Source organism: Pinus tabuliformis, chromosome Q (genome assembly GCF_031772625.1).
Source record: "Pinus tabuliformis cultivar Carrire ecotype Pingquan chromosome Q, CPIR1, whole genome shotgun sequence".
Classification (NCBI taxonomy): Eukaryota; Viridiplantae; Streptophyta; class Pinopsida; order Pinales; family Pinaceae; genus Pinus; species Pinus tabuliformis.
The window spans coordinates 1,200,024,904-1,200,037,088 of NC_142296.1; the positions used below are offsets into that span (position 1 = coordinate 1,200,024,904).

At 37.2% G+C, this 12,185-nt stretch overlaps 1 protein-coding gene across 1 annotated transcript in view; it reads right to left on the reverse strand.

Moving 5' to 3' along the window:
• The window catches only part of LOC149224089 (Tryptophan/tyrosine permease), a 359,744-nt gene that overhangs the window by 295,099 nt on the left and 52,460 nt on the right, over positions 1-12,185 (reverse strand). Inside the window, exon 4 of the mRNA XM_089388076.1 lies at positions 3,533-3,582. Coding sequence (XP_089244202.1) covers positions 3,533-3,582 — 50 coding nt within the window. The remainder of the gene's footprint in view (positions 1-3,532; positions 3,583-12,185) is intronic.

Below are 12,185 nucleotides of genomic sequence, written 5' to 3' on the forward strand. Positions count from 1 at the left end.
AAATTCCTACAATTCTAGGATTAAGTGTGCATTAATACATTCACCACCAAGCATAAGCTTGGTTGAAAGAAGATAGGACCACCTTTCTCACCTAGCTTGCGAAGTTTAGACCCTCACTTGTGGTTAACACGGTGACCTTGCAGTCGTCAGGGCCACAGTCCTGGTAGCGCTGGAGGCACTCGGGTGGCTAGCACTCCAGCATAGATATCGTTAATGAGGCCATAGCCTTCTTCCCTTGGGTTTCTCTCTACAACCTACATTTGAGACTAACTTCAAAATAGTTGAGATTCACTTGGAATAGGCATTTAATCTAAAATTAACCAAGAATTTGCATTTCACTTAGTTCTATGTGTCGCATCTTATCTAAGATAGTTTTCATCCTAACATCAACTGTTCATCTGGTAACTTGGAAATTAATCTATATTGTGCAAGTAAATTGACTCCTAAGGCACTGGTCTTTAATTGATAATTCTGATAAATCTAATTAAGTTGTGTTAAAATTAAACTTGCCAATTATTTTGACCAAGTTGTTAGGCCATTCAGTTGTATCTCTTGAATTCATTATTTCATCCATAGGGACTACCCCCTTTAGCCTATTATAGGGAGACAGCTTAAATGGAGAGGGTCAAGATCAGAGTTATAGCCCCTGCCCAGAGTGTTGTCACATCCTCGTGTAGTGTACAATTTGAGCAATAACGCATCCCATTAAGTATATTCTTGTGCTCATAAATCTTCATCAATTCAATGGTATGTCATTCTTGGTGCCCAATTCTCTCAAGATCAATTGTGTTAGATGATGTTTTATCATACTCCAGGTTATAGTTTGTATGGTTTCATTGTGTGGATTCCCTTACTTAAAAGTTATGCTTGAGTTTTGACTTGCTTGTTAATTGTACTTAGTATTAGATAATTACTTTATCACTTGCAACTAAGTAAAGATGTTACCTCATTACTATATTAAACCATGTCTGGTCATAATTGCCTCTGAATAAGTGTGTCTTGATCTAGACCACTAGGTACTACTAGGAATTCAAGGAAGACAGCATTGTCACATCCCTTCCACACTTAACACTCTCCATCAATTTCCCTTTATTTCATCCACAAAATCAACATCTCCCAAAATATGGAAAATTCATCAAATGTCGACAAAAAGGGTCTGAAATGAAGAAAAGAAGAAAATAAAAGTGAAAACCTTAATTCAATCAAACCAAAACAAAGAGTAAAGAGGTTATGAGCAAATCAAATAACATATAACTACTTCACTATAGTCCCCCACCCTTCGAAAGTCCTAAGAGGGAAATGCCTATATGTTGATCTTTACTGTTTCCATGGTTGCTCTTTCAATAAGGCTCTGATTTCATTTTGAGTTTTCTACAAGATGTATAGTAGATATAATTTTCTGCCAAGTAATTACTTCCTAATGATTTTCAATCAATATTTATGCCTCTGCTATCATTGAATAATTACACTTCAGAAAATGTCAACAGTAAAGATCACGGAAACACATCCATGCACAATAGAGACAAAATTTTATGCTGGGAAACCCAACCTTGGGAGAAAACATAGCAACTTTTCTTTAGGAGAAATTATTCTTCAGCAAGGTTTACAAATCAGCAATTTGTCTAGAAATCTATGCCAATATCCAAGTCAAAATACCAGTCAAACCTGGTCAAAATCAACAACTAGCTAACGTTGGTCAAACTAGCCAAAAAGTCTAATTTGGTCAAACTTTCACCCTGGTCAAATTCAGCCTTGCGATAAACTCTTCACACGTGCAGTCAAGTTCGACTTGTTCTAACTTTTGCAGTCAAACTCACTCAAGCAGCAGTCAAATACTCAATCATATAAGTTGGTCAAAAGTTTGGTCAACTTCAGTTAAGGCGTCAGATCAAATCGTCCTCCTTCCTCACACGTGCGATTGTCAAAGGGACAGAAGATAGACATCAGAGAAATCAGATAAGACTTTATCTGCAATGATGAACAAATTAGGTGCCACGTCATCTATTTATACTTGTCGAATGCGCTGAAATAACCCAAGGGACACATCCCTTCACCTTCCAAAGCCAACTCGTCACTCCAAAAATAAATTTTATTTTAATTCTTCTAGGCCACTTGGAGACCCCTTTTGCCATGTGGAAATACCTCTCGATGCTACAAAAAATCAACATATGGCACAGTCGCACACCACCTTGGCTACTTATAGCCCTTAATATAATGTAGAATGCGCTTTAAGATTGCATGATTGACTGCATAGCCCAAGCGAATAAGGCACTAGCCTGCCTTTTATTCATCATCCCCAAACAAACATAAAAATCCTTTTTCTTTCTTGTTTTGTTGAAATTTTCTAAGCTCTCTTTACTCCCACTCCATAATACACAAAGTGAGACCGATAACCTATAGGGAATCCCCCCTCAGCTAGGAACATATTCCTCAAACTAAAGTGCATGAGAGAGTTGGTGAGGTGAAAATGGCCAGCCTCTTAGTTCTCCATTTACTAGCACCCATCTTTTGGACTTTAATATAAAGGTGCTCGTTTTGAAGTAACACTATTGAAGTCCAAGAAAAAATCAAGAGAATATTAGAAAATTTTGACCATTAAAACAAAAGATGTGTAGATCTCAAATAATTATGATACTTAAACCTGATAATACAACAATTAAAACCCAAAAAAGTTACAAGTACATGTGCATGAACACGAAAACCCCTTATTTGCCAATAAAAATGTTAACCCACCACCACGCTCGATATCTCGTAGATAAAATTTAGTGTACAAATGATAAATCATATGATATCCATATCCATATTACCTCCTTGTAAAGATTAACTCAAAAAAGAAAAGAAATGATTTTTGTTAAATGAGGGATTCCTCGATTATTTCACTCATTAGAATTTTTTATCCCACAAGATAATAAAATGGTAATTCCATTATGAATATTTTTCAATTTAGAGCAGCAAACTAAACCAATAAATGAATTTCGCTCTTAAGAGATCTTGTGTGAGTTAGAGTGGGACTCATTGGTATCCAAATGAGAAGTGACACCACTTCGACCATAGAGACGCAAGAGTTTCTAAAAGAAAATTCAAAAATGTAGCAACTTAGAAAACTCAACTTGGTCTTACCAAAATAACTAAGAGCCTTAACTAGGAGGGCAATTTTTATATTGATAGCTAATATAACTCCCTAGGCTAGAAATCCAATTCCAAATAGGAGCTACAAATATACTTCGACACAATAAGATAAACATTAGATTAGATGGAAAACTGTACTACAAGATGAGATCTTACTACAAGACTAAAGACTAAGTCCACTTCATGTATACCAACATAGTAAGGACCAAATTCTTCAAGTCCCATGCTAAGGTTCCCCCTAAATATTGAATGACAAAGACGAACACAAAGGGGAGATATACCTAATATCATCAAAATTCATAATGGCTTAAGCTACAAATTAAAGGTGTTGGACTACTATGTTATTAAATAAAACATAATCTCAATGGATATTCCAAAAGAAATAGTTAACTGCATCTCTTACCAAGCAACTTGCACTCCTCCTTTACCAAGTGTTCGCATTGCCATCGATACCTAAACATATAACACATCAATACTTGAGTGAAACAAGACATGAGTTGGAAAAAAATGACATTAAAATTTTAACAAAAAAATGTATAATTTGTAATGTAATAGTTTTGCTTTCACTTTCATTAATAAACTCCTAAAGAAGTCTATCAGTGATAGGAATTCAAGCTTTATTGCCTAAGAGTAGTCCCAAATTTGACACGTTCATCAACAAAATATCCACAATGACTCTTGAGACAACTGAATAATTAATCATATTGATATCCATTGTTCATTGTTTATTTCTAAAGGAAAAAAGGTGAATTGTTAAAATTTTAAAGGACCTCATGAGAAACATCCAAGAATATTTCATAAATATTGATGTTTGAGCTTATATGTCCTAAATTATAGGGAATCCTTTCCTAATCAATTCTTTTATGTTTTCATTAAGAGATCAAATTTTCCATTGCCCCCATATTGAGATGGGGAAAGAAAAAACAAATTCATACTTAGTTACCAAACTAGTTGGGAAAGGATGGATATAGACAATAAATCACCAATAAAATCAAGAACTCTCAATTTTTTTTGTAGGCATGTATGCATGCACACAAAAAAAAAATTGTAATGCATTAGTATTGTTTCTATATGAAACATATTTATTAAAGGAGGAGGTTCCAAGAAATCTTTTCAAACTGCACAAATCTAGCTTCTTGATGGATATTCATAGTTCACATTGCAAGCTAACTTCATAGAAATTAGATAACAAATGTAGTAGCTAAAAATTATATTTAAAATGTATGTCATTCTGAACTTTCTAGTTCTTGTGTAGTCTAATTTTAATGATATGAAAGTTTATATACACTTACTATGGTTTTCAAACTCTCTACAACCTAGAAAATTTATAGCTTAACTAAAATAAAAAATAGTAGTATGATTGAAATAGACATTTTGCATCATGATTGCATCAAGCCTTTCATTGACATAGTAAAGTGCGGTCCCAGTGAAATCAATTATCGTTGTTACCACACACCCTAATTTCTTGAGATGAAGTCCTAAAATCTCACATTAGGAGGTGTTGTCACCTGGATTGTACAAGCACCGTGACAACGCTCAGGACAAGGGTTGTCACACTGATCCCCACCTACTCTGTTCTAGTTGTCTCCCAACAGCAGACTATGGGGGATAGTCCCTATGTAATGAGATGAAGGAAAACAAGTTGAGAACCAACTTGTTTGGGAGACATGGATGAGTGGCCTAGCCAATTGGTTGAATTCGAGCAAAATTATTGATTAGATTAAATTTTAAAATATGAGACCAATGCCTTAATGGAGTCATAAAGTCTTGCTTATGATAAAATGGAACCAAACGACTGGATGGACACCCGCTGCTTAAGATGTTTGACTAACCTGAATGATACGCAAACCTATGACCTATGTGTGATGCAGAGATCTTGGTTATTTTTAATTAAATGCCTAATCTAGATGTAACCTTCCTTTAACTATTTTGAAGTTGGGCTCCAAGGTAGGTTGTGGGAAGGAGGCCAACAAGAAATAGGCTAGGGCCTAATTAACGATACCTTATGTTGTGATCCTATCACCCGATGCCTCTGGTGCTACAGAGACTGTGGCTCTGACGACTACAAGGTCACCGTGTTAACCACCGAAGAGTTGTCGAGGCCCCTCAAGCTAAGTGAGAAGGGTTGCCCTATGTTTCTATCAACCTAGCTTATGCTAGGAGGTCAATTATTAATGCAATCTAAATCTAGTATGCTTTATGCACGAGATTATGGGTGAGATTATCTTGAGTTAAGATTGCTTAAGTTACTTAAGTACTTATGTGAGATTTATCTTAATGCAAGAGTACTTAACAATGTTGTGATGCAATCTTAAACAAGATAAGTGCTAAGAGATACAAGTGTAAATTTCAAGTAACCAACTTTATCCACCAATGATTATTAACACAAGATATTATGTCAATCAACAAAATCAATGTCAGATTCTAAGTGCAGAGATGAGATAAGCCAATTCCAAATCTATGACAATTTATATCAGCAGTAAATATTCAGAAAATTCAGACTTGATCAATGTTATAACAGTAGTGAGGAAACCACTTCAAATCATGAAATTTGCCTTAGACATAAAACACAAAAATTCTCAATGACCAGCAAATATAAATTAACTTATTTAGCCCACTTTATAATGATGTATTCAGTGAAATTTCAGGTCTGATTTGTTAGTTTACAGCAGTAAACAACCACAGATCAGCAAGCTAAAGATGCCAAAAATAGATGGTCAATATGCCCAAAAATAGTAAAAATGCACTAGAACTCAAAATTTTCAACTTTTAGGGCTTCTATGATGTGTCATTAAGAAATTTCAGAACTAACAAAAATAATTGCAGCAGTAAATTAGTCACAAATCAGCAAGCTAAAAACACTGAATATGCTGCCCAAAATGTCTAAAAATAGTAAGTTTTTGCCGGAAACTAAAAATTCAATTTTTTTTAATCCTTATCAAGTATATGCCTCAAAAATATTTCAAACTTGAATTTCACAGTTATGCAGTAAATCCCAGCAAGCTAAAAGATCTAGGTCAAATTAAAGATGCCCAAGAGGCCAAAACTTGTGGAAAGTTAGATTTTGCAATTCTAATCAATTTTGGCCAATTAAAATGTGATTTTAGGGCTTAGATATTAGTGATTTGACTGTTGTAAAACTGAAGCAAAACAAGAGTTTAGAGGTCAAACCCTAGGCCCAAGGCCTTGAAGATCCCATGGTTGAAATTCGTTGAAATTTTGGGATCACATTGCCATTTGAAAAATGTGAATTTTGATATCTTAAGCTTGCAAAACCACCAAGTATTTAGCCTTAAAACTTCAAATTAAGGTTTTAGGTCAATTTAAGGCAAAAGAGGCCAAAAAAATGGAGAACAAGGCTAAGGGAGGCGAATTTCCGTGCATAAAAGGGCTAGGATGATAGATCGGGGCCCAAAGATGAAGAATAGGGCCTCAAAGAGGCAACGCTATGCCCAATGAGGTTAGCATTGGGGGTATGGAAGGCTTAGAGGCCTAGGAAGAGCCCTAAGGCCTATGGCCTATGGCCTAAAGGCCAAGGAAAGGGAGTTGCAAGCCCTTAGAGGGCTATGGCCTAGGGAGAGAGGGAGAAGAGGGTTGAGGAGGAAGGTCGAGGGAGGACGGAGGAGGGAGGAAGGCCGAGAGGGAAGGAGGCCGAGAGGAAAAGAGCAAGTCGCAAAACCTTTTGGGCTTGTGGCTAGGGTAAAGAAGGGAAGCCGCAGCCCCTAAGGGTCATGGCTAGCCCTAGGAGGGCTAGAAACCAAGACGTTGGAGCGAGAGAGGTTGATGTTGAGGCTTAGGAAGGCAAAACTGGGGCTAGAAGCCTTGAAAAGCTTGAAACCCTTGCTCCAAAAAAATTTATGCTTCAGCTCTTTGATTTTCTAAAAATTCTTCCATGGAAACCCTGCAAAAAATTCCAAGAGACTAGATCTTACCCTCAAGGGCCTAGATCTAGCTCTTCTTCCACTTGAATCCTTGACCTAACCTACAAAAAATAAAATTAACAACACTTGACTCCTTTTATTAAGATGGCATCTAATGATCTCACATTCTCCCATTTAAAAACATTGTTAGCAATCTCATCTCATTATATCATTATCTTGAGGTTTCACTTGTTTACAATTTCTATATTACATAAGTGGAAGAAAATCCTAATAATCACATCTAATCAATTTGACATCATTGTTTCACTATGTTAATCTTTAAGTGCTTCACTAATTGTTATTGGCATCTTTGTGATCTTGTACTAAGAAATAATAATTTGTAATCTTGATTACAAGTGGATTTATATTATTCATATTGGAGCATTTTTTGTGATCTCATTGAAGCAATCTAACTTCATTTGCATCCTCATTCTAGTCTATCTTTGCATTTGAAGGGCAAAGGGGAACCTAGGGCTTCAATGGAGTGGTGAAAGACAAATGAAAGAGGATTTATTTCTTATGTTAGTAGGGTTTTTATGTGTAGGCCCATGTCGGCTTGGCCTACAAGACACGACCCTTGGGGTTTAATGTTCTCCCCATAAACACTATAAGTGGAGATGAATGTGAGTTCATTTGCCATCATCTACAATTGCAATTCATGAATAGAAGACTACACAAGAAGATTGCTGACCCTAAGGACCTGAGTTAGCAAGGAGAAGAAGGACGAGCCTTGTCTCTTAGCTTGTGATCTGTCTGAACAAATTCAAGGAGGGCTGCTCATGGAAGTAATTTTGTGGTAATCTCTGTGACCTGGCCAAATCGAAAACAGTTGTTAAAGAGAGGGTCGAAACCCTTGTTGAGGTTGGAATACTAGGCTGACTTAAGGCCGAGTTCTCTCAAGAAACAGCGAAGGAGTTTCAGAGGCTAGAAGGGGAGGTATCACAACGTTTGAGGCTCTATTTTGTGACTGAGGTAACAATAGGAGATCCGAGTTGTAGTGGTCACAGAGGACTATGCCTAGGTAGACAATCTTTGTCAAAGTACATGCCCAAAACCGAGGAGTGTTAGAGGCTATGCTGAGTTTCTAAACAGGTATGTTTATGGTCTTATGTTTGATAAAATTGCTAAGTTTGGAAGGTTTGTTCATAAGGTGTTGAACAACAGTTCTTTTGGAGCCTAAGGACTGTGATATTAAAGGAGTTATATCATTGTCGAATTGAGGCTTCTGTGATCCATATCAATTTAGGAGAGATTCTTCAGCGTAAATCAAATGATATTCTATGTGATTTACGCTGAAGAATCTCTCATAAAAAGAGTTATATCATTGTTAAGAGGCAGATTTATGTGTGCCATAAGAGCAGTCACTAAGAGTATTTGAGGGGTTGTTGAGAGGGTTGTTTATGTAAGCCCTAAGTACAATCACCTTGGTGGAACAAGTGGACAGTTAGTGGGCAGCTTGGCCGAGCTTAAGTACAATGACCCTTGGTGGAGCAAGTGGACTGTTAAAGGTAGAGTAATGAGTTGAAAATGAAAGCCATTCTAGAGTAGCAGAAGAACTTGTGAGCAGTAGTGGCAGAGGTATTGGAGCGACAGTATCATCTGCAAGTATAGGTGGCAAAGGACATGCCAATTGTTCAAGGTACGTGGACTGAAATGGCTGGTGTGAGATCTCCTTCAGCAAGTCAAGTGTGTCTTGTTCAAGGGTAGATTGGTTTTCATACATTGTTGACATCATGCCCTAGTTTTCCTTATATCAGGGCTAATTGGAAGGGCCATGATCCCTAGTACGAGAGCCCTATGTTTGTTTTATTAAACTTGTAATAAAATAAGTTTTCGGTTTGCAAAAATTCTTGTGTACTTCATTGATTCACTGTTGTACATTTTCCGCTATGCAAAGTGCTTAGTGTTATGGAATTTTAGTGTGTTTGTGATCGTGTTTTAGACATAGACCTGAATCTGAAGTGCCAAGGAAAATTCAACACCCTTTGAGGGTTGGAAGCACCTAATAGAGTTGACTATTGGCCATCTCTATCAAGGTAGGGAACACCTTTACGGGACTTGGTGTAGTTAGATATCGAAAGGTGATCCTTGTTTGAAGTATTAATATGCCCTTAACATTCAAGTTTGGTCCACTTACATGCACATATGATCTTATTCTCTGATTAATGGTTGCTTTCACTTGAGTTCATGTTTTTTTTTTCAGGTGGTCCAAAGCAACCCAGGCCTTGAGGGCACCCACTCCACAGGTAACCAGGCCTCTTCAAAGAGATAGATGCCTCAACAGATACATCATTGAGAGAGTTGAACCTCCTGATGACATGAGCAAATGTTGCATGTCTCAGAGCACCCTTAGGATCCAGGACGTTGGTCTATTTTGACTTAGCATAGAGGATTCTTCATGATGACACCACTGGACCCAACATGCCCCCAAGTTGGCCTTGACACAACCTGATGGGCGAGACTTGATTCAGAGCCTAGATGAGGATGGTTTCCCATTGAGAGACTTGGGAGGGCTTGTTGCACTTGGAGAAGCCCTAATGCTGGAGAGAGGAGGCCTTGTTTTGATAGTTGGAGACCCATGGAGATGACATGATGGCACACCAAAGGAGGATTTGAGGGATATTCCTCAAATTTTGGATGACCCTGACACTATGAAACTTTTTCATACCTCACTTCACCATAACATGTCATTTGGAGCCCTAAAAGGGCATGACGTCAACTTTTCTACAGGCTACGGCTCCAATGTGTAGGCAATTACGATTTATTTTGTCAATTAGCTAGTGGGTTGGCTTGTAATCCAAGGTTATGTCAAACTTGTCTTAGGGGCTTCATTAGTCAAAAATTAGTTGAGGTCAACCTCATATAAATAGAAGTCACCTCATTTGTCTTTTCATCATCACTTATGGATCAGTCCGGCCTTTTTGAAAGATTTCAGCCTAGCTGAAATAGTCTTGTATCTTTGTGGAGATGTGATATTTTGTGGAGATTTTGCTTTTGGAGACATTCTCTTGTTGTGGAGACATCATTTCAAGGTAATAAAGGATTGGTTCATTCATTTCTTGTAAGTATTCTATATTTTTTAATATCTTTTTATGGCTATTGCATGGAATGGTTATTGTCAGGGTTTCTACATGTTACTTTTATTGAATATTTTTCTAGAAAATCTTGGCAAAGTATCGTATGCATTACCCTTAAGAATGGGTAACAATCTCTTGCATGAATCTTCATGTTAAGCTCTCTTCAATGATTTGATCCCCTAGCAAACCAAGCAAATGTGCATTATACTTGACAACATTGTTAGTAGATTCAAATTCCAATCTATAAGAAAAACGAAGAAATTATTTATAAGAGAAGTTAGCAGTATACCTATCCAATTAACTTGTTTGGAACTTGCACCATTGAAATTCATTTTCCACATTTTGTCAACATTTGTCCTTAATGTTGGCTTCGGTGCAAATACAGTATATAGTTCCACACATTCTTTTGAACAAGAAAGGTTACCTTCGAGTTTCCGTGAATCTTCAATATGGTTCGGCCTAAAAGGTTCCTTGTACAACGTAACATTCTCACTAAATAGAGTTGGGATGTGTTAAACTGTGCAACTAGGGCCAAATTCCACTTTGAACAACTCATTTGATGGAGATAATCATTGCATTGAATTCCTCTTTTCGAGAGGACCAAAATTGACTTTTGAAGCACTCAATTCGAATAAGGAAAAGTGGATTTTCAAGGTCAAGCCCACAAATACAAAACTTTCCAGGTCGGCCTTAGGTCAAATGACACATCTCATGGGAAAAATGACACCCCTCAAGTTGCATATAAATACAAGATGAGTCCTCCTCATCGAGCACTTCATCAACTCACAAGATATATTCTCTCTCCTCATTCTATTGGTTCGTACAGCTCAGAATTGGAAGGAATCTCTCACACGTGCAAAGGGACAGGTGGTTGTTTCAAATTGGCTGAATTTCATACTTATTGCAAGGCATTGACCAGCATTGACTTGGGTGTATTTGACCTCCTTTGATTGCGTTCTTGGGTGGAATTTTTCTATTTCTTTAGGCTGCATTGGAGGGCACAAAGATCGATGAAATCTGGGCTAGTTGACCAGCATTGACCTCAGGGCCGACCACAGCAAAAAGTGCAGAGTTTGACTGACTGTTTTGAGGGGACTTTGACTAGCTTTTGAGGTCGAGTTTGGCTGCCCTTTACCAAGTTGCTAGAGGACTATTTTGACCCTTGACCATTGACCATTCACTAATTAGGGTTGACTTTGTTGTTGTTGACTGTTGTTGATCGAGACAGATTTGCAGAAGGATCAGATTTTACTATTATTGACTTCATCTCTCTCCTTTGTCTCTGACTTTGATATTTGTTTGGCATATTTGGATATTGGACATTGGCTAGTCAAAGTTTGACTTTGACTCTTGGATGATGTACTCTCTCTACTGAACATTTGAAGAAAATCTAATAGAAGAAGATTTGCAAGGGTTTTCCAGTTTCCCCTTAGTGGGGTTTTTCCCTGGTCATCATCCAAATATTGTGTCTCTTGTCTCTTGGTTGTCTTTCATTGTGCATTTGAATAATTGTTCTATCTACTCTTGCTCTACTGTCATTAGTTAAATAGAAGAAGTGGAAATTGTTAAATTGGATGTTATTGGATATTGTTGAAGTAATAATTGCAGCATAGAACAATTGATGAAAAATTAACAAGATGGTGGCATATGAAAAATCCATCTAAATGTGCCCCCCAATATCCAAAGCACATTTCCTTGATAACAACATTCCCTAAGCCATAAGAATGTCCAACACCACTATATCCATAGACATCTGGATGAGATGCCAAGCAAACTTGAAGATCCTTGATCAAGCCAATTGCTAGAATTTCTCAAGAATCAAATGCATATACATTGCAATATGGTATTGAAGTCCTTAAGCCCATCTTCCAAATGATGATGAGAGGATGATAGAAGGATCTTCCTTTGTGTTTTTTGTTGATATATGTGAAACATCGGTGACCTGATTCCTAGTGCAGCAAACTGATGATATTTCTCCTATTTGTTAAATTACTTGCAGTTTTCTACGGCAAATATCAAAATACATACACTGCAGCCTACACAAAATAAAATATTGTGG